The sequence below is a fragment of the Ailuropoda melanoleuca genome, chromosome 1 (assembly GCF_002007445.2).
Source record: "Ailuropoda melanoleuca isolate Jingjing chromosome 1, ASM200744v2, whole genome shotgun sequence".
Classification (NCBI taxonomy): domain Eukaryota; kingdom Metazoa; phylum Chordata; class Mammalia; order Carnivora; family Ursidae; genus Ailuropoda; species Ailuropoda melanoleuca.
The window spans coordinates 68,656,236-68,678,953 of NC_048218.1; the positions used below are offsets into that span (position 1 = coordinate 68,656,236).

The 22,718-nt window shown below is 40.3% G+C and overlaps 3 protein-coding genes across 14 annotated transcripts in view; 1 reads left to right on the top strand and 2 right to left on the bottom strand.

Moving 5' to 3' along the window:
- Positions 1-22,718, top strand: part of SENP5 (SUMO specific peptidase 5) — a 57,852-nt gene that overhangs the window by 15,335 nt on the left and 19,799 nt on the right. For all 10 annotated transcript variants that reach the window (XR_002142173.2, XR_002142174.2, XR_004625297.1 and 7 more), the window contains exons 2-5: positions 11,591-13,131; positions 20,595-20,700; positions 20,842-20,980; positions 21,235-21,282. Coding sequence is in view for 7 of the 10 variants with exons in the window: in XM_019796968.2 (XP_019652527.1) it covers positions 11,622-13,131; positions 20,595-20,700; positions 20,842-20,980; positions 21,235-21,282 (1,803 nt within the window). In the remaining 3 variants the exon portion in view is untranslated. The remainder of the gene's footprint in view (positions 1-11,590; positions 13,132-20,594; positions 20,701-20,841; positions 20,981-21,234; positions 21,283-22,718) is intronic.
- LOC100474117 (40S ribosomal protein S24-like) lies at positions 17,719-18,293 on the bottom strand. The gene has a single exon (XM_034660176.1). It carries the CDS (start codon positions 18,258-18,260, stop codon positions 17,868-17,870), a length of 393 nt encoding a protein of 130 aa, XP_034516067.1. The 5' UTR covers positions 18,261-18,293; the 3' UTR covers positions 17,719-17,867.
- NCBP2 (nuclear cap binding protein subunit 2) overlaps positions 18,840-22,718 on the bottom strand; it is a 31,992-nt gene continuing 28,113 nt past the window's right edge. The window contains exon 5 of one of the 3 annotated variants that reach the window (XR_004625311.1): positions 18,840-18,970. Coding sequence is in view for 1 of the 3 variants with exons in the window: in XM_011221696.3 (XP_011219998.1) it covers positions 18,967-18,970 (4 nt within the window). In the remaining 2 variants the exon portion in view is untranslated. The remainder of the gene's footprint in view (positions 18,971-22,718) is intronic. The other 2 variants (XM_011221696.3, XM_011221697.3) reach the window with 2 other exon arrangements.

Genomic DNA, 22,718 nt, shown 5'->3' on the forward strand with positions numbered 1-22,718 from the left:
AGCTCAGGATATTCACTTAATCAACTGAGCTACCCAGGCGCCTCCCTTTTATCATATTCTTTTTCTTTTTTTTTAAGATTTTATTTATTTGTCAGAGAGAGAGCGCACACGTGCACAAGCAAGGGGAGCAGCAGGCAGAGGGAGAAGCAGACTCCCTGCTGAGCAAGGAGCCCAGTGCTGGACTCGATTCCAGGACCCTGGGGTCATGACCTGAGCCGAAGGCAAAGGCGCAACTGACTGAGCCACCCAGTTGTCCTGTTTGTATCATATTCTTCTTTTTTTTTTTTTTTTTTAAGTTTTTATTTGTCAGAGAACACAAGCAGGGGGAGTGGCAGGCAGAGGGAGAGGCAGGCTCCCTACTGAGCAGGGAGCCCGATGCGGGGCTCAGTGCCAGGATGCTGAGATCATGACCTGAGCCGTAGGCAGACACTTAACTGAGGCACCCAGGAGTCCCTTTTTAGCGTATTCTTGAACTCAGTTTGCTAATATTTTGTTGAGGATTTTTGCAACTATGTTCATCAGGGATATTGGCCTATAGTTATCTTTTTCTTCTCTCTCTCGCTCTTTTTTTTTTTTTTTTTTTTTTAAAGATTTTTTTTTTTTAAAGATTTTATTTGAGAGTGAGCAGGAGAAGAGCACGCATGAATGTGAGTGTGAGAGAGAGTGCAGAGCGGGAGGATGAGCAGGCAGAGGGGGAGGGAGAAGCAGACTCCCCGCAGAGCAGGGAACCTGATGCGCTCGATCCCAGGACCCCAGGATCGTGACCTGAGCTGAAAGCAGACACTTAACCGACTGAGCCACCCAGGTGCCCTGGCCTGTAGTTTCTTTTTGGGGTATCTTTGTCTGGTTTTGATATCAGGGTAATGCTGGCTTCGTAGAATGTATTTGGAAATTTTACTTCCTCTTGTATTTTTTGAAATATCTTGAGTATAGGTGGTAAGTCTTTTTTAAATGGTTGGTAGGGGTGCTTTAGTGGCTCAGTTGGTTGAGCGTTCAACTCTTGGTTTCAGCACACGTTATGGTCTCATGGGTCATGAGATCAAGCCCCGTGTTGGGCTTCACACTCAGTGGGGAGTCTGAAGATTTTTTCCCTCTGCCTCTTCCCCCATTCACATGTGCGCTCATGCCTGTGCTCTCTGTCTCTCTCTCAAATAAATAAATCTTTTAAAAAAATGGCAGAATTCGCCTGTGAATCCATCTGGTCCTGGACTTTTTGTTGGTAGTTTTTGATTACCAATTTAATTTTGTTAGTACTAATTGGTCTGTTCAGATTTTCTCTTTCTTTCTGATTAAGGAGTCTGGCTAAAGGCTTATCAATTTTATTCATCTTTACCAAGAACCAGCTCTTGGTTTCATTGATCTTTATTTATTTTTTAACTTTTGCCATTTTTTTTCCTTAAGATATTATTTTTTTATGTAATCTCTACCTCCCCACCCCCCCACGTGGGGCTGAAACTCATGATCCCGAGATCAGGAGTCACATACTCTGCCAGCTGAGTCAGGCAGGCACCCGTCATTGATCTGTTTTGTTTTTTGTCTCTATTTCATTTATTTCTGTTCTGTTCTTTATTATTTCCATTCTTCTACTCATGTTGGGTTTTGTTCTTCTTTTTCTAGTTCCTGTAGGTATAGGATTAAATTGTTTGAGATATTTTTTGTTTCTTGAGGTAGGCCTGTATTACTATAAATTTCTCTTTTAGAACTGCAGTTATTGTGTCCCAAAGATTTTGGACCAGTGTGTTTTTATTTTCATTTGTTTCCATGTATTTTTTGGTGTCTTCTTTTATTTATTTATTTACTTATTTATTTAAAATTTTTTTTTAGGGATTTTATTTATTTATTTGACAGTGAGTATGCACAAGCTGGGGGAGCTACAGAGGGCGAGGGAGAAACAGGCTCCACATGGAGCAGGGAGCCCAATGTGGGGCTCGATCCCGGGACCCCGGGATCATGACCTGAGCCGAAGGTAGACGCTTAACCAGCTGAGCCACCCCGGCGCCCCATCTTCTTTGATTTCTTTGTTCACCTGTTGGGTGTTTAGTAGCATGTTGTTTAACCTCCACATGTTTGTGTTTTTCCTTTTTTTTTTTTTTTTTCCTTTTCTTTAGTTATTTATTTATTTTTAAAATGCACCCAGCATGGGGCTCGAACTCAACCCCAAGATCAAGAGCCACATTCTCTTCTGACTGAGCCAGCCAGGTACCCCTTTTCCATTTTCTTTTTTGTGATTGATTTCTAGTTTCATGCTATCCATTCTGGTTGCAAAAGATGCATGATAGGATTTCAGTCTTCTTAAATTTATTGAGACCTGTTTTGTGGCTTAACATGTAATCTCTCCTGGAGAACGTTCCATGTGCACTTGAAAAAATGTGTATTCTGTTATTTTGGGGTGGAATGTTCAGTGAATATCAGTTATGTACCTGTGGTGTAATGTGTCATTCAAAGACATCGTTTCCTTATTGATTGTCTGCCTGGATGATCTATCCATTGATGTAAGTAGGGGTGTTAAAGTCTCCTACTATTATTGTATTACTGCCCGTTTCTTCCCTTATGTCTGTTATATTTGCTTTATGTATTTAAGTGCTCAGTATTGGATGCATAGACATTTACAATTGTTATATCCTCATGTTGGGATTGGTGCTTATCATTATGTAATGCCCTTCTTTGTCTCTTGTTACCATCTTTGTTTTAACGTCTGTTTTGTCTGATACAAGTGTTGCTACCCTGGCTTTTTTTTTTTCCCCTCCCACTTCCATTTGCATTGAATATCTTTTTCCATTCCTTCACTTTCAGTTTGTATATGTCTTTTTTTAATTTTTTTTTTTAAGATTTTTATTAGAGAGCATGAACAGAGGGAGGGGCAGAGGAAGAGAGGGAGAGAATCTCAAGTAGACTCGGAGACTGAATGCAGAACCTGGCGTGGGGCTTGATCTCACGACCCTGACATCATGACCTGAGCTGAAACCAAGAGTCGTTCCCTAACTGACTGAGCCATCCAGGCGTCCCTGTGTATGTCTTTTTTTTTTTTTTCTTTTTAAAGATTTTATTTGAGAGAGTGAATGGAGGGAAGGAGTGTATGGAGAGGGAAGAGGAAAGCATCTCAAGGAGATTCCTTGCTGAGTGCAGAGCCCTACCTGGGGCTCGACCCCAAGATCATGACCTGAGCCGAAACCAAGATCTGGACACCTAACCAGCTGAGCCACCCAGGCACCCCTGTATGTGTCTTTAGGTCTGAAGTGAGTCTCTTGTAGGCAGCATATAGGTGGGTCTTGTTTGTTTGTTTTCTGCCATTTTGTGTCTTGTTTGGAGCATTTAGACCATTTACATTTAAAATAATTATTGGTAAATATGTATTTATTGCCATTTTTTAAATTGTTCTCTGATTTTTGTAATTCTGTTTCTTCTGTTGCTCTCTGTGATTGGTGACTTTTGTAGTGTTCTATTTGGCTTTCTTTCTCTTTATTTTTTTTGTGTATCTGTTACAGATTTTGGGTATGTAATTATCATGAGATTCATATATAAGTATATCCTAAGTATATAGCAGTGAACATATATTAAGTTGAGGGTCATTTAAGTTCAGACACATTCTAAAAGAACTTGTTTTATTCCCCCTTCACATCTTATGCACATGTTTTCATATTTTACAACTTTTAATTCATTCTTTTCTTACATCTAATTATTGCCTTTTCTTTTCCACTTAAAGAAGTCTCTAACATTTCTTGTAAGGCCAGTTTAGTAGTGATGAACTCCTTTAACTTTTGTTTCAGAAACTTTCTTAATTCTGAATGATCATCTTGCCAAGTAGAATATTCTTGGATCTAGTTTTTTCCTTTCTACATGCTGGCCTGCAAAGTTTTTTTTTTTTTCTTTTTTAAAAGATGTTATTTTGGGGGGGCACCTGGGTGGCTCAGTTGGCTGTGTCTGCCTTCCTCAGGTGATGATCCCAGGGTCCTGGGATCAAGCCCCATGTCAGGCTTTCTACTCAGTGGGGAGCCTGCCTCTCCTTCTCCCTCTGCCTGCCGCTCCCCCTGCTTCTGCTCTGTCAAATAAATAAATAAAATCTTTTTATTTTTTTTAAGGTTTTATTTTTTTATTTATTTGACAGAGAGAGCGCGAGCGCGCGCACAAGCAGGGGGAGCGGCAGGGAGAGGGAGAAGCAGGCTCCCTGGGATCATGACCTCAGCTGAAGGCAGATGCTTAACCGACTGAGCCACCCAGGCACCCCTGGCCTGCAAAGTTTCTATTGAAAACTCAGCCAATAACCTCATAGGGTTTCCTTTGTATGTAACTTTTTGCTTTTCTCTTGCTTTTCTTAAAATTCTCTCTTTATCTTTAAACTTTGACATTTTGGTTATGTGTTGTGGTGTGGACCTCCTTGGCTTCATCTTGTTTGGAACTCTGTTTCTCCTAAACCTGAGTGTCTGTTTCCTTCCCCTAGTTAGGAAAGTTTTAAGATATTATTTCTTCAAATAAGTTTTATGCCCCCTTCTGTCTCTCTTCTCCTTCTGGGACCCCTATAATGTGAGTGTTTGTTCACTTAATATTGTCCAAGAGATTGCTTAATGTACCTCATTAAAAATTTCTTTCGTTTTTCCTTTTCAGCTTGGGTACTTTCTATTACCTTGTCTTCCAGATTGATGATCATTTCTTCTCATCCACTGATTTACTGTTGATTCCCTCTACTATAGTTTTCATTTCAGTTTTACTGTATTCTTCAACTTTGATTAGTTCTTTTTTATATTTTCTATATCCTTGTTGGAAGTTTTCACTGAGCTCTTTCACTCTTCTCTCCAGTTCATTGAGCGTCTTTAAGATAATTACTTTCAACTCTTTATCAGACATATTGCTTATTTCTGTTTCAGTTCTTTTTTTGAGCTTTTGTCTCGTTCTTTTGCTTGGAGCATATTCCTCCGTCTCATTTTGCTTGACTTTCTGTGTTTGCTTCTGAGTTGGGCAGAACAGCTTCTTCTAAACTTGAAGGAATGGTCTTGAATATGGTGTTTTCCTGTGTAGACTGTGTGTGCCTGGTGACTTGCTGACTGCCTAGAGCTGTGGTTGGTGGGGCTGGGGGTTGTGGTGCACTCTGTACTGGCGCTGCCCTGGTGGCATGGCCAGAGCTGAAGTGGGCATGCCTGGGGTGGTCCTGAGGCTTTTTGCACAGAGGGGCCCCTGGCAAGACAGCTGAAGCTGACATGGGTGTAGGCCAGGGGAGTCCTGGGGCTGTTTGTGCAGAGGTACCCAGGCAGGCCAGCTAAAACTGAAGTGGGCATGGCTGGTGCAGTCCCTGTGCTTTCTGCACAGAGGGTGCTCTGGTAGAACAGCTGAAACTGAAGTGGGTGTAAGCTGGGGTGTTCTGGAACTGTCTGCACAGAGGGTACTCTGGTGGGATGGCTGGGGCTGGTGTAGGCCAGGAGCCTGGGGCTCACTGAGGCAGTAAGCTAGTTAGAATGCCCAGACCCTGACCTCATCCAAGCCATCAGGGTGGAGGGGGGATTGTAAATTGGCACTTGCTAGTCCCTTCAACTCAGAGTCCTAGCAACTCCCCTACCTTTTAACAGTATTGTAGGGCTAGTTCTCTTTATATTCTAGCTGTTCTCGTATTTTTTATTTATTTTATTTTTTAAAAAATATTATTTATATTTTTTAAAGATTTTATTTATTTGACAGAGCACAAGCAGAGGGAGCGGGAGAGGGAGAAGTAGACTCCCTACTGAGCAGGGAGCCTGACTCAGGGCTCAATCCCAGGGTCCTGGAATCGTGACCCTAGTGGAAGGCAGATGCTTAACCGACTGAGCCACCTAGGCACCCCTAAAGGACAGTATTTGTACACAGTCCTTTTGATTCTAGTCCTATACGGTCAAAATGTCTTCTAAAATTTGGCTGATTTTCCCCTCTATTTTTTTCACTGTAGTTAGGTTATCTATCTGTCATACAGTTAGGTTCATTTGTTATTTGCATTTCATTTTGGATTCCTCTTGCATTCTCATTGATCTTAATTTTAGTTATTTGTATATATTATTAATTATATGAAGCATTAACATGGTTGTAAAAGTCAGAACTTTTCAAACAGGCATATTTAGAGAAGTGCCACTATTCTCTCCTCCCTCTACCATTTTCCTGTTCCTCATTTTTTTCATCCCATTCACATCTACCATGCCCTTTAGGTTACTGTTCTCATTAGTTTCTGGTTTATCCTCCTCGTGTTTGTATTTGTATTTTGTTTTGTCTTTTTTGGGGGGGCACAGAAGGGCAGAGACGTTGATTTTCTTATTTTTTCTTTTATGAAAGGTGGCTGCTTGGTAAAGAATTTAAACTTGCCCCAAAAGAAATCCTTTACCCTTGGCTTCTGGGAGGTAATCTCTAAGCCCTTGGACTGTCATGCCTGATTAGAATGTCTGTATTTACCTGGGGGCCTTGGATCACCAACAGTCTAACAGACAGTGTGATTTAGGATGGGGATTGACTGTGTCGGAAAGACCAACTGTATGATTTAGGGTAATGACTTTGGCATCAGTGGATCTCCAGAGGGGCTGAAAGACTGAGCTCAGTCATGTGGGCAGTCATTTATGCCTAAAAACCCCAATAAAAACTCTGGCTATCAAGGCTCAGGTGAGCCTTCGTGGCTGGCAGTATTGCCACACGCTTCTGTCAGGAGAGTAAAGCTGTCCCGGCTCCATGGTAAGAGGACGACTGGAAGCTCCAACTTGTTACTTCTCTTGACTCTGCCCTATGTGCTTCTCCACTTGGCCGATTTTAATCCATATTCTTCAGCTTTCGTAAGCCATAACTGTGAATATACTAGCTTTCAGAGGGTTCTGTGAGTCCTTCTGGCACGTGATCAGACCTGAGGGTAGTTTTGTGAACTCCCTGAGCCTGCAGTTGGTGGTGGCACACTATCGATACTGATTTGAACTTTGCTTTTTTCACCTAACCTGGAAATCATTCCATATTAGTTCATGGAGTTTCTCTTTATTCTTTTAAAAAAAAAACTTTTTTGAGTAATCTTTAAACCCAATGTGAGGCTTGAACTCACAACCGCAAAATTAAGAGTTGCATACCCTACCGACTGAGCCAGCCAGATGCCCTATCTTTATTCTTTTATAGCCTCATTCATTGTGTGGAAGAACCATACTTTATTCAACTACTGTCCTTTAGGTTTTCAGTATTTTGCAATTACAATGTGATGAATAACCTTGTATTATGTATTTTCATTATTATTGGAGGTGTATCTTACGGGTAAGTTACTAAAAGTGGGGTTGCTGGCTTAAAAGGTAAATGCTTATCTGGTTTTGTTAGATATTACCAAATTCCCTTCCAAAAGGATTTTATTAGTTTGTATTCCTATCAGTGAAGTATGAAAGTTTCTTTTCTCCCACCAACAGAATGTGATGTCATAGTTTTTGCCAGTGTTATTACTGAGGTATAATTAACGTATAGCATTATGTCTGTTTCAGTTGTAAAACATGACTTGCTATTTGTATACATTGTAAAATCATCACTGTAATAAGTCTAGTTAACATCCACCACATGGTAATCAAGTTTTTTTTTCTTGTGATGAGTTTTAAGATTTATTCTCTTAGCAACATTCAAATATACAGTACAACATTATTAACTATAGTCACCCTGCTGTGCATTATATCCCCAAGACTGACTTACTTTATAACTAGAAGTTTGTACCTTTTTGACCTCCTCCACCCATTTTGGGCAACTCCACAACCCTCCCTTTGCCCATTTTTTTGAGTGAAGTTGAAAGGGCTGTTTAAAAATCTTTGTGTGGGGCGCCTGGGTGGCACAGTCGTTAAGCGTCTGCCTTCGGCTCAGGGCGTGATCCTAGCGTTCTGGGATCGAGCCCCGCATTGGGCTCCTCGGCTAGGAGCCTGCTCCTTCCTCTCCCACTCCCCCTGCCTGTGTTCCCTCTCTTGCTGGCTGTCTCTCTCTCTGTCAAATAAATAAAATCTTTAAAAAAAAAATATTTGTGAATTGTCTCCTTATGTCTTTTTCCCATTTTTTCCATCAGGCTTTTTTTGTTTTGTTTTCTTTTAAGATTTACTATTTATTTTTAGAGAGAGAGCACATGCAGGGTGGTGGGCAGGGGCAGAGAGGGAGAGAAAGACCCTCAAGCAGACTCTGCACTGAGCATAGAGCCTGATGTAGGGCTTGATCTCACCACCCTGAGATCATGACCTGAACCAAAATCAAGTTGGTTGCCCAACCGACAGTCACCCAGGCACCCTCCCCCTCCTTTAAAAAAATTTTACTTATCTGAGAGAGCAAGAGAGAGAGAGAGCGAGCTGGGGGAGGAGCAGAGGGAGAGGGACAAACCCTGACAGCGGGGCTTGATCCCATGACTCTGAGATCATGACCTGAGCTGAAAAGGATGCTTCATCGACTAAGCCACCCCCGTACCCGAGCCCTTTATTCTTTATTGAGTTTTTTAATTCTGCTATTTTAAATTTCCAGGGTCTCTTTATTGTTTTTGATTGTTCATTAAAAAAATATAACAGCCTATTCTTTTCTTTCTCTCCCAGTGGATGTATTTTTTTTCCTTTGTGGATAGTGTTAGTTTTTTTCTTGCCTCTTGTTTTTTAAGTGATAAAATATTCGTAGCATAACATTTACCATTTTAATCATTTTAATTTTTTTAAGATTTTATTTATTTGACAGAGAAAGAATGAGAGAGGGAACACAGGGGGAGCAGGAGAGGGAGAAGCAGGCTCCCCACTGAGCAGGGAGCCCGGTGCGGGACTTGATCCCAGGACCTTGAGATCATGAGCCGAGCCGAAGGCAGATGCTTAACAACTGAGCCACCCAGGTGCTTTTAGGTATACAGTTCAGTGGCATTAAATACATTCACATTCTTGTGCAGTCGTGGCCACAGTCCATCTTCAGAACCTTTTCTGTCGTCTTAAACTGAAACTTTGTACCCATTAAACAATAACTCCCCCCCACTTAGTTATTTCAAGTTGACTTCTCTAAAAAAAAGCAACAGCTTATATGATCTGTTTTGGCCCACTTTGCAAGTCTTAGAAATCTGGTGAATCTTGTTTAAGAGGATAACCACTAAGGGTGTTTGGAAATTCTGAGCCTGTTGTGGGACTTGTCAACTTTGGGGTGCACTCTGCACCATCCTGGGCCATTTTGGGTGGATATCTGTATTTACGTATTGTCTTGTGGACTGATCAGATTCTGTGGAGAAGAATCTTCTAATCTCCTACTTGGATGGGTAAGACAAACTACCAGGGTTCTGAGATAATGAGGGGGAAAGTGTTGGGGTTCATATATTCAGTGTATAATTCCATCTTCATATGATGCCTGGAATCCCCCTGGCTGCAGAGCTTCAGTTTTACTCTTCCTGAAGAATAAACTTCCAGACTTGGGTAGTGAAGGGACAGTTTCTTGCTATGTGGAGTTGGGGGGAGGGATTTGGGGTCTCACTGCTTCTTAAACTTTGATGTACACTATGGAGTAATTGTGCAAGCTTGTTTAGTTGAAGCATCCCCAAATATCAGTATCTGTCCCCCAGGGCTGATCTCCTCCTTGGGGCTATAAACCTTTTTTCTGGGAGTTAAATGTGGAAAGGGGCTGGGGAGGGAATTCACTGTATAAAGTCAATATGCCGTTGTACCCCCCGCCCTCAGTCGTGCACGATGTGCCTGACTATCCTGGTTCATCCTCCCCAGAAAGTAAAACCTCGAGTGTAAGGAGAATGCGCATCTTGGGATCTGACTGCTGCTTATTCAGACTTTAAACCAGTCCTCCTTTTTTGAGCTCCCTTTTTATCTTGCCCTTCATGGGTATTGATGCTTCCAGTTCCCGAGCCTTTCTGAGGTCGTGTGACTTGCTTTTGGGCTTCCCCTACTGCTGGCTTACGTTTTTCACTCTTTTGCTGAGTCTGTGATCACTCAGTTGTGTGCTTTCTTCTTTAAAAATTGTATTATTCTTGTCCTCTTTTTAATTTTCTTTATCCTTGATAATTTTTGCCTTTCTTAAAATCCCATTTCTGTCATCTTAATGGGATTTAGAGAGGGAACGGAGGTAAACCTGTGCTCAGTCCTCCCCTCCCCCCCCAGAGAAAACTGATACACAGAAAGGTAATACAACTTTTCTTAATAAGTTATTAGCAAGCTTAGGGACACCTGGGTGGCTCATTCGGTTAAGCGTCTGCCTTTGGCTCAGGTCATGATCCCAGGGTCCTGGGATCGAGTCCCACATTGGGCTCTGTGCTCAGTGGGGAGCCTACTTCTCCCTCTGTCTCCCGCTCCCCCTGCTTGTGTGCTCTCTCTCTCTGACAAATAAATAAATAAAATCTTTTAAAAAGTTCTTAGCAAGCTGAAATTAGACTACTGGTTTTTTGATTCATAGTCTAGTATTTCTTCTATCCCATCTCTAGCAGCTGGCGCCTTTCTTTCTACACTGAAGAGCCTTCAGTAATACTAGATCTTATTAAATCTGAGGAGAAATCCTGTTTGGTTTTGGCTGTCATTTTTTTTTTTTTTTAAGATTTTATTTATTTGTCAGAGCGAGCAAGTACAACCAAGGGGAGTGGCAGGCAGAGGGAGAAGCAGACTCCCCACTGAGCAAGGAGCCCATTGCGGGACTCGATCCCAGGATCCCGGGATCCTGAGCTGAAGGCAGACGCTCAACTGACTGAACCACCCAGGCATCCCTTGACTGTCATTTTCATCTACCATTCCTAATAAGTATGTTACCAGAGTGTGTGTGTGTGTGTGTGTGTGTTCGTGCACACACATGCTTTTTTACTTCACTTGAGAGCCAGAACCCTACTGCGTGAAAGTGCCTGATAGACTCTTGTCCCTGCATAGTCAGTCAAAGTTTTTGACTGACTGACAAAGAGGAGGCTGGTCTCCCCCTTGAGATACTGCTCTTGCATGCGTTTATTGCATATCTGCCTCTGGATGTCAGCAGAAAGTACCTGCCCTTTCTAAAATTTGATGTGTAGAACGAAGTGTTTCAATATGGAATCAGTCTTAAATGGTATGTGGTCCCCCCCTCCCTTCCCCATCCCTCAGTTTACAAATGAGAACACAGAATTTGGGTGACTTAGTCACTTAGTTAATGAGAAGCAGTGCCAACACTTAAAGATTCTCTTCTGCTTCCCTACCCTGTCTGTCAGAAACTGATGGAAATGATTCTTGAAATTTATTTCTGTCAGAGGTAGCTGTACTAAATGGGGTCATTCGAGAGTATTCATGTCTTCCAGTTTTCACTATGGGGAAAACCTTAATCAGGTAAGAATTTCATTGTGTCTGATAGTGTTATTTTTTTTAAAAAAATTTTTTTTCTAATTTTATTTATTTGAGAGAGCAAGCGGGGCGGGGGGCAGGGGGGAGAGGCAGACTCTGGACTGAGCAGGGAGCCTGACATGGGGCTCAGTCCCAGGGATCATGACCCCAGCTGAAGGTAGTCGCTTAACGGACTGAGCCACTCAGGCACCCTTGTGTCTGATAGTCTAAATTGAATTTCGTATGATCTTCTTTTTCTTTGAATTTTGCAGCTTATATGGTTGTGATTATATCTTTATGACTTTTTAGGATAGAAGTGTAACTTTTCTTTCTCTTCTCTTTCTCAGCTTCATCAAGATCTCATTATGCATCAGAAAAATGAAAAAACAGAAGAAAATTCTATGGAGGAAAGGAATCCATTTAGCCTTTTCTGAGAAATGGAATACAGGGTTTGGAGGTTTTAAGAAGTTCTGCTTTCCCCAACACTTATGCATTCTGAAAGGCAAATTGGGAAGGCCGATTACTTGGAGCAGGCATTTGAGGCATTTCCAATGCAGAAAGAAGGCCCTTCAAATCCGGAAAACGTGGATCCAGGATGCACCTTTTTTCCCTAAGACAAAGTCCAGTGTGGCTGCTCAAAATGTTAGTACTCTGTCCTCTAAAGTGAAAAGAAAAGACTCTGAACACTTCATTTCCTCCTCAAGGACCCTCCTAAGACTTCAAGCAGAGAGGCTGCTGCCCTCAGCAAAGAACTCTGACCATGAATACTGTGGAGAGAAAAGTGTCTTGAAGGCAGTTGCTGACTTACCAGCAAATAATATTTTAGGTCAGGCCAATGGTCACAGACCTAGGACGGAGCCACAAGCTTCTGACTTTCCTATGAAGTTCAATGGGGAGAGCCAAAGTCCAGGTGAGAGTGGCGCAATTGTGGTCACCTTGAGCAACCATAAGAGAAAGCGCTTTTGTTATGGCTGCTACCAAGGTCTGGAGCACCACAGGAATGGGGGACCCCTGATTCCAAAAAAGTTTCAACTTAACCAACATAGAAGAATAAAAGTATCTCCTTTTATGATGTATGAGAAATTATCAATGATTAGATTTCGGTACAGGATTCTCAGATCCCAGCACTTCAGAACAAAAAGCAAAGTTTGCAAGCTAAAAAAAGCCCAGCGAAGCTGGGTGCAGGTCACTGGGGACCATCAAGAGACCTTTAGGGAAAACGGTGAGGGTGGCAGTTGCAGCCCATTCCCTTCCCCAGAACCTAAAGACCCTTCTTGTCGGCATCAACCGTACTTTCCAGATATGGACAGCAGTGCTGTGGTGAAGGGAAAGAACTCTCATGTGCCTGATGGCCACACTAAAGGAAGCCCTTTCTTGGGCAAGGAGCTTAGTTTAGATGAAGCATTCCCTGACCAACAGAATGGCAGTGCCACATATACCTGGGACCAGTCACCCTGTTCCTCTCCTAAGTGGGAGTGTACAGAGCTGATTCATGACATCCCCTTACCAGAACATCATTCTAGTAACATGTTTCTCTCGGAAACTGAAAGAGAAGTCATGACTCTGGGTCAGGAAAATCGGACAAGTGCTGTCAGTGATGACAGAGTAGAACTGTCAGTGTGTGGGGCAGATCAATCTGTGAGTAGTGTAGATGGGCCTGTGTCTGAAAAGACTGTTCAGAATGAGAGCTCATGCCAGATGGATGAGGATGGATCTCTCAAGCAGAACATTCTTAGTTCTAAGTTGCTGGACCACCCTTACTGTAAAAGTCCACTGGAGGCTCCCCTGACATGCAGTGGACTCAAACTAGAAAATCAAGCAGGAAGTGGGAAGAACAGTCAGAAAGCCTCTCCAGTGGATGATGAGCAGCTGTCAACCTGCCTCTCTGGTATGCACTCTTCCTTTATTCTCCCCCAGCCTCCAGCCCACAGTTGCTGTCCGTTATCTTTTTAGGAGAGTCCCGTTTTTTCCTTCCACACACAGATTTCCCTGAAAGCACTTAGACGTTCCTCTCTGAAGCCTTCTATATTGCTGTATGACCTAAATGTTCCATAATTTAAGTCGTGGTTGATAGACATTTGTGTTGCTTCCAGTTTCCATCTATAAATGATGGTTCAACGGAATTAATTCTATATACACAAGCAATTTTTTCTGTAAGTTAACTCTAGTGGTGGAATTGGTGGTTAAAGAACACACTTAAAATTTTAAGAGAACTTTGAAATTACCTTCCAAAAAGTTGAACCAGTTTACACTTGTTAAACTTTACTAATCATCTAGATCATGAGAGTTTGGGGTTATTTTTAAGATTTTATTTATTTATTTGAGAGAGGTTGTGCCTGTGTGCATAGTGGGGGTGGGGCAGAGGGAGAGCAAGCATGTCAAGCAGATTCCTCACTGAGTGTGGAGCCTGATGTGGGGCTCAGTCCCACAACACTGAGATCAGGATCCAAGCCGAAATCAAGAGTCAGATGTTTAACCGTCTGAGCCACCCAGGTGCCCCAGGAGTTGTTTTCATTTGCGTTTTGTTTGTGTTTGTTTTTTTTTGTTTTGTTTTGTTTTGATTTACATTTTTAAGTTTAAAGTTTGAACATCTTTTTCTGTGTTACTTGGCCATTTTTTGTTTGTATATAATTTTCTTTTGCCTGTTTTTCTATTGGATTGGGTTATTTCTATTTTATTTATTTGGTATATGAGAATTTCCTATATGGCAGGCACTGTGCTAGTTCTAAGAATGTGGCAGTGAGCGGGAAACACTGGTTCCTACCTTCCTGGACCTTAGCATCATTCTAAAATGTTAAATTTTAATTATAAATGTTATAAGAGGGGTGCCTGGGTGGCTCAGCTTTTGGCTCAGGTCATGATATCTGGATCCTGGGATTGAGCCCCACATTGGACTCCCTGCCCAGAGGGGAATTTGCTTCTCCCTCTGCCTGCTGCTTCCCCTGCTTGTGGTCTTCCTGTCAAATGAATAATAAAATCTTAAAAAAAAAATTAAATGTCATAAGAGTTTTAAGTTTTTCCTTCCCCAAAGGTAAAAGTACCCTGACTTTGTGTGTGGTAATTTTGCTTAAAGGAAATTATCAGTTCTTCATTGTGTAACTTATCTGTCTTTACGGCTTCAAGTTTTTGTGTCCTACATTAAAAAGTCTTCTCGTCAAAATCTGCCCCGTGAGTAAGCTGCTGTAAACATTTTTGGAAGACAGTGTGGCAGTATCAGTCTTTGACCCATTCCCCATTCTTGGAGTTTATCCCAGATATGAATATATTTGTACAGGGATATTACTTACAGTATTGTCCTGGTGGTAGAAAAACTAGAGACAACTAAAAAATTTTTCTATGGAAATATAAGTTACAGCACATCCAGGCAATATTATATTATAAAGCTGTTAAAAAAATCTGTATTTTGAAACTGAAAGGTGTATATATAAAGTGAAAAAAGCAAGTTGCAAAACAGAATGATGCCATTTTGTTGAGAGATGCATACGTGTAGGATAAGTATATGTATATATGTGTGCACGTGCATTTGTATACCTCATATCTGAAAAGATATTGCTTTTTTTAATTTTTAAAATGACTTATTTTTAGAGTGTGCATGCACGCACATATGTGCAGAGGGGCAATGTGAGAGGGGACCCAGACTCCCAGTTGAGCATGGAGCCCAACATGGGGCTTGATCCCACGACCCGAGCAAAACAAGAGTCAGATGCCTAACCAGCTGAGCTACCCAGGCCCCCCTATCAAACTGATATAAATAAAGGGCTTTTACTGGGGAGTTAGGAGCATTACTTGTTGGTAGTTTAAACAATTCTGAACACTTTGTTTTCCTAACCATTAAGTATGTATAAAAAGTTTTTCTCTACAAAAAGACACAAAGTAGAGTCCTTGCAAATCTTTTAAAAACAAAACTATTTCTGATGTTTATACTATCCTAGAATAGGGAAAGACAAATTTCTCCACTATAAAGTTAGCAGAACCATGATATGATATATAAACCTGAAAATGTGAGCATTTACACACAGATACCAGTTAACTTAGAGATGTAGCACTTCCAAAAGCAACTGATAAATTGACTCTGGCATGTATGCGTAAATATATGTGGTATGAGGAAGTAGGAATTTTTACAGAATGCACACTTGGTGATCTGTAAAGTAATTATCTTAATAGTTAAAGGAGAAAAGAAGAACCATTTTGGGGGTTTGCTTAGCAGTTCCATGCCCACTGAGAAGAGTTCAAGGCAGAGCAGTAGCTACTGCCCATCATAGCCCTCCCCACATCAGCAAATTACCCAAGTAGAGAGAAGCCCACAGTCAATCACCAAACATCTGAGGAAAGCCAGTGCAATGAAAAGGACAAATTCAACAAATAAAGGAACCTGAGTAATCAGGATTAATAGAGCAATAAGAATAGGAATCAGTGTGGGACAATCAGTATAGTAGATGCTCCTTTAACTGACTTCTGTAGCGTTCGCTAATACTGTTCCATGGTACGCTGAATGCTGGTTCTTCTCTAATATAACTGCACATTATGCTCACTGCAGGGGATTAATATTTTTATCATGAACCAGTTGTACTTCAGTTTACTCATTGTTTCATAATTGTATTAAATATTTAATAAAGTTGGTTTTGGAAGGAAAAGAAATAGATTCCTATGTCAGTATATTCCAGATGGATTAAAAATTTAATTAGAAACAAATACAGATATGCAAACTTGTACAGAGTGTGGATGAACCTTGAAAATGTGCTAAGTGAAAAAAGCCAGGCACAAAAGGCCACATGCTATATGATTCTACTGATTTGAAATGTCCAGAGTAGACAAATATAGAGATACAGAAAGTAGGTTAATAGTTGCCAGGGGCTGGAGAGAGGGAGCAATGAGGAGTGACTGGTAACAAGTACACATTTTCTTAGTGCAGTAATGCAAATGTTTTTTGTTTTTTGTTGTTGTTTTTTAAGATTTTATTTATTTATTTGACAGAGAGAGAGACAGCCAGCAAGAGAGGGAACACAGGCAGGGGGAGTGGGAGAGGAAGAAGCAGGCTCCTAGTGGAGGAGCCTGATGTGGGGCTCGATCCCAGAACACCAGGATCACGCCCTGATCCGAAGGCAGACGCTTAATGACTGAGCCACCCAGGCACCCCACAAATGTTCTTGAATTAGGTGGTAGTAATGGTTGCACAGTTCTGAATATACAAAAAAAAACTGTACACTTTAGGAGTGATTTTTTTTGTGGATGAGAATCACAGCTCAATAAAACTGTTAAATCTAAGAGACCATTTTATAATCACATTGACAATACATGTTAAAGCATGATAGGAAACTCAGAAGCAGTGTACCAGTCTGACTCCATAAATGTTAAAATCCTGTACATATATAATAACAAGTCATAAAATTTTAAATTAATTTAATTTTAAAATTAAAGCTTGTTGCCATTTCAAGGTTATAAAAATGTTCAACCCTATTTTCTAGACTATTAATGTGTCATTTTTACATTTTGCCATTTGGAAAAAAAGATGGATCCCTACTTCATTCTGCACATCAAAATGAATTCCAACTGTAAATAAAATATTTAGTTAATAGTTCTAATACTATTTATTAATTCTTTTCCCCATGGTTATGAATTGCTCCCAGTCTCTCAGAATTTTTTTTTTTTAAGATTTTATTTATTTGACAGAGAGAGACACAGCGAGAGAGTGAACACAAGCAAGGGGAGTGAGAAGCAGGCTTTCCACTGAGCAGGGAGCCCAATGCGGGGCTTAGTCCCAGGACCCTGGGATCATGACCTGAGCTGAAGGCAGACGCTTAACGACTGAGCCACGCAGGAGCCCCAGTCTCTTAGAATTTCTACGCTATCACTAGTCTGCTTTAATTACAGCAGTTTTATAATTTGATGGTACTAGGCCTTCCTTCTCCTCTCTTGCTCTTTTTCACCTCTCCTCTTTAATCCTTTTCAAAAATTTCCAGGAATTTCTCGCATTTTGGTCCCAAGATTTCTTTTTTTTAGTTAAACAAAAATAATGGCTTTTGATTGGTATTGCATTAATTTTTAGACTAATTTAGGGAAAACTGCATTCATATATTGAATTTTCCTGTCTAAAAACAAAGAATTACTCCATTTATTGACCTATGTTCTTTACTAGAATTTTGTGCTTTTCACTTAGGTTTGCACATCTTAGATATTTCATGCCTTTCTTATTTTACTTTATTTAAGAATTTGTTTTTACATGGTCTCCACACCCAATGTGGGACTCAAACCTACAACCCAAGATCAAGAGTTGCACGCTCTACCGACTGAGCCATTCAGATGCCCCATGCCTTCCATGTTTCTGATGGGACCTTTCTGACATGGGTATTATATTTTGTTGGGAGAACCAAGTGGTTACATTTCTCGTATGCCCAACACAGTGACCCCCATTCCACATTCACGGTGGGATGTGACCTGGCAGTTGCCTCAAGAAAAGACTGTCCAACACAGTTGGTTTAACATGAGCAATTTAACTTCTGAAATAACACCTCAGGTTTTGTTTTTCATATTACCTTTTGTGGGGGTTTTTTGTTTTGTTTTTAAGTTCTTTATTAATCCTCTATGAAAAATCTGCAGTCACCACAGACAGAGTCACTGCAGAATCTACTCCTTTTTGCCAGCACCAACATTTGCTTTTGCTGTCCCCCCGACTTTTTTCATTTTGTTCTTGTGTTTCTTTTGCTGTTTCCTTGAGGTTTTTTCTTCTCCTATAGGCCATGTCTTGCAAGTCTGTTTGGGTTCATTTGTCTTTGCATAATCCAAGGAATCATAAATTATACCAAAGCTAGTTGTCTTGCCACCACCAAAATGGGTTCTAAATTCAAATAGAAAGTTGACATCTGGTGTGGTTGTGTACATTTTGGCTAGTGTTTGCCGAATTTCTGTCTTAGCTACTGTTGCCTTTCTGGGGTGAAGAACATCAATGACCATTTGTTTCTGCTGATGTAGTAGGTCGATCATGAACTTCCTGGTCCTGGGAGTTACTGTGTCGTTCATGATGGCGGCCAAGCTTCAAGCAGCCAGTGAGGAAAAGAGCCATATACTACCTTTTGTACTTGCAGGATGGACTCAAAATTTGAATTGTAGTTTTTGTTGTTTCATTTTTTCCTAACATTTTATCCTTTGTTTCTTGGTCACATTGAAATTTTAGCACTTTGGGAGTAAGAGAAGTTGTGTATTCCAGAGCATTTTTCCTTTTTGGTTCATTAGTTTGGTGAATGCAGGTGGGTAAAGAGTAATGGATTTAATTATCATTTTAAGAAGTTTTCTGGCTGATTCTTGGCCAGTAGGTATTAAAAGGGAAAGATGAGGTGAAGAACAAGCTGCTTTTGTAGAGAAAGATAATAGGTATGCTTTGGATGTAGCATAGCATAATAGTTAATGGTTCACTTTCTATGGTCATATAACCACATGACCACAACCAGAATCCTTGCTCTGCCATATGCTAGTTAAGGGTCCTTGGGAAAGTTCCTTAACCTCCCTAAGTTTCCTGTCTTCATTTGTAAAGTAGGGATGCTATCTAACACAGGATAGTTAAAAGGATGAAATGAGATGTATTCGTGCTTGCTTTATGATAGTGCTATTTGACTGCCATTTTACTTCTGGTCCCAGTGAGATGTGTTTATCTCAGTGAAGGGTTTTCCTAGGGTTCTCCTCGAAGATGCAGGCAGGGCCTTTCTACTGCATTAGAAATCCATGTTTATCATCTGAAAGTGAAAACAAAAATACAGGTAAAAGGGGAAAAAATATAATAAAATTCCCAAAACACTACTATCCATAGATAGTAACATTGTTAACAAGGACACCTCTTTCCTGTGATACTAGTTTGTAATTGGGGTCCATATCCCCTTGATAGAGGAAAATTAAGGCTGCTGGGCCTAAAGTTTAATCTTTTGTTATTAGGTGCATTATTTTGTATAAAATTTGTTCCTCAAATGCAGTATCTCAAATGTTGGGATTCCTTATCTTCTGTTTGGATTCATTCTTGCCAGTAGACACGAGGCTGTTCTCAGATAACTGTAGGATCTTGTAACACTTATAGGCAAATACATGCTCTATTCCTAGTTTAGAAACCCTAAAGCTTTACTTCCTACTCTTATCAAGCTGCAACAAGGGATTCCCTTTCTATCTCTTTATGCTTAAAGCCCAGACCAGAAGCAGGCATAAACAAGCAAGTCTTTCCTGTTTACTATATCCTGATCTTTGTTCTTAAGCCTTTCAAATTGGGAGCCTTCTGGTGGGAGACTAACAGAAGGAAGATAGGTTTTTCACACCTTTGTCTGCCCCTCCCTCAGAAAAACCCACAAAATACACCATTCCATTCCTGGGACAGTTACTTTGTTGTGCTCTTTTTTGTCCATTTTGTATCAATGTGTACCAGAAGCCATTCTCGAAGTTACAAAGGGAAAAGGGAGCTGGGTGAAGTAAGTGGCTAACAGTATCCATTCCTCCCATCTTAATTCAGTAGGCTTGTCAGACTGATGGTCAACTAGGTTGTTGCTCTCCTCATTCAGCGTCAGTGAATCAATCCCATTAGTCACGTCAGCACTTTTGTGAGCCTCTTACCCTTCCCTCAGCTTCTTTGCATTTTCTTAGAAATAATGTCCTGGTTTTATTTCCTAGGACCTTTTTAGGTATGTTTCTTCAGTGGATCCTCTTGGAAGCCACCTGAAGACTATCCCATATTCTGGCCAAGAGGTCACCCTTTGTTTCCCCTCTTCAAATGTGCCTCCCCAGCTGTTACCCAGTTAAGTTCACCTTACAGGGTTATTCGGTATCAGAAGTATAATAACTCCACCAAATTGTATGATATTAAAAATGCCTTAGAATTTGTTGCTTGCTATGAAGTGTGAAATTTACACACATTTATCAAATACAATGACAGTGATCCCAACAATTAAATTGTGATTGTGATTTTTAAAAAGGTAAATCCTTCAGCTACCAAATGTGATACACATTTAACCAGGTGATTAAACCCTTTAGATTTCACTCTTCAGGAGACAGAATTTGTCTTCAAGGTTAAGTTATTGAAGGATGTTAGTCTTTCATTTTAGCTAGCTATTCCCTCTCTAACAATGCATCAGTAGCTTAAAAAGCCAATGTGAAATGATACCTTCCAGCATTTCTCTTTAGATTGGAATGGTGAGGGCCTGATCTATTTGATTTTATCCTTCACAAAATGTAACTTTTAAAAGATTTCTTTATGGCATAATATATAGTAATATAGGTTAAATGTGTGGTAAGTGTTATGTATAGGTTAAGTATTAGAAGGATGACTTTTTCATTTTCTGGAAATGTTTTTTCCATTGTAATTCTCTTCCTTTATTTAAGGATTCCTAGATGAGGTTATGAAGAAGTATGGCAGTTTGGTCCCACTCAGTGAAAAAGATGTCCTTGGAAGATTAAAAGACGTCTTTAATGAAGACTTTTCTAATAGGTTAGTCAATGATGCCAAGTTAAGCCCTTGAAAATAAAATTGTTGGCATATATGACTTTTCTCTTAATTAAAAAAGAAGATACTTAGCAATAAATTGAGTGGAACTCATGTTTCTTTTCTTTCAAAATCTTTCTTTTTCAGAAAACCATTTATCAATAGAGAAATAACAAACTATCGGGCCAGACATCAAAAATGCAACTTCCGCATCTTCTACAACAAGCACATGCTGGATATGGATGATCTGGCCACTCTGGACGGTCAGAATTGGCTGAATGACCAGGTTAGCGTACTGTAGGTTCTTGGTGTGGAAAAGTTGCAGAGGATGTTGGACCATAAAATATAATTAACCTTTCGTTTGGCCTCACAGTTATCTTTTGGAATCAAAGATTCTTTACAGATTCTTTACCCTTTCTGAAGTGACTCATTCACCAACCCCAGTATCCAAATGTTAACATTGTCAGTGTTACTCATTCTGTGTGGGATGTTATGAATTGTATAGGGTTAGTAAGCTGGTTTTATGTTGACTTTTTATAGGTCATTAATATGTATGGTGAGCTGATAATGGATGCTGTCCCAGACAAAGTAAGTGAAAAGTTACTCTTCTTCTAGGAGAGAGAATCCCTGTGTTATTAAAATGAGGTTTTTTTAACTTATGTAATTATTTGATATTCCTTAGATTTTTCTTTTTTTTTTTTTTAAGATTTTTTATTTATTTGTCAGAGAAGCAGGGGGAATGGCAGGCAGAGGGAGAAGCAGGCTCCCTGCTGAGCAAGGAGCCCGATTTGGGGCTCCATCCCAGGACCCTAGGATCATGACCTGACCCAAAGGCAGATGTCTAACCGACTGAGCCACCTAGGCATCCTTGATATTCCTTAGATTTTTAAAAGGGTTCGATTTTGTCTTATTCAGGTGGTAGGGTTGGGCAGAAATTCTATAAAATATTTCTGTATAAGAAAGATGCCAGCGTTTTCCTGCATATTTGTTTCAAAGTGGGTATGTTGATTTTTCAGGAGACTTTTTTTTTAAGATTTTATTTTTAAGTAATCTCTATGCCAAACATAGGGCTCGAACTCCTGACCCTGACATCAAGAGTTGCATGCTCCACTGACTGAGCCAGCCAGGCGCCCCAATGAGGCTTTTTAAAAAAATGGTGTTAAGAAACAAATGTTAACTGAGTATATTTAAAAATCTTACTGGCTTTATTCAAATGATTCATGAACTGGGCAGCATCTCACTAACAGGTAAAATGGAGCTTTGAAGAACTGTACAAAATGCAAGACTTACAAGGCAGAAGGGGGCAGGACAAGGAAGTTACTAGCAAGAGTAGATTGATTGATTGCAGCAAAGTCACCTTCCTCTAGGGGAAGACAGGGGGTCTAACTGGCAGATTACCTCAGTAGTGCTGACCCGGTAATTCTGTTAAGACTACAGTCCTGGGAGAGGCTGAAGTTGCAATTAGGTTAGGTATTTTGGGTTTGGTGACATGGGCTAAGCCTGAGTCAACACTAAGTTAGACTCCATTTTGAGCTTGTTGTCTCTTTTTAACAGTGGGGAGATACACAAAAGGGATATATTATTTGCTTTAAGCTTTTAAATTTAACTTAAAGTTTTATTCTCTTTAAAGATGAAGTAAAGTATTCATTATCACTTTTTTTTGGATTAATCTTTGGTACTGTGTTCAAATACAAACAAACCTGGGGCACCTAGGTGGCTCAGTCAGTTAAGCAGCTGCCTTCCGCTCCGGTTGTGATCCCAGGGTCCTGGGATTGAGCCTCACATCAGGCTCCTTGCTCAGTGGGGAGCCTGCTTCTCCCTCTGCCCACTGCCCCCCCGCTTATGCTTGCTCTCCTCCACCCCCATGTCAAATAAGTAAATAAAATCTTTAAAAAAAATTGTTAACAACAATAAAAAATTAAAACAAAAAACCAAAATACGAACCCTCCTTAAACTCTAAAATTCTTGTAAGAGCTTAGTTACTATTAAAATTATTTTTTTAATTTGTTAATTTTTCTGTGTAT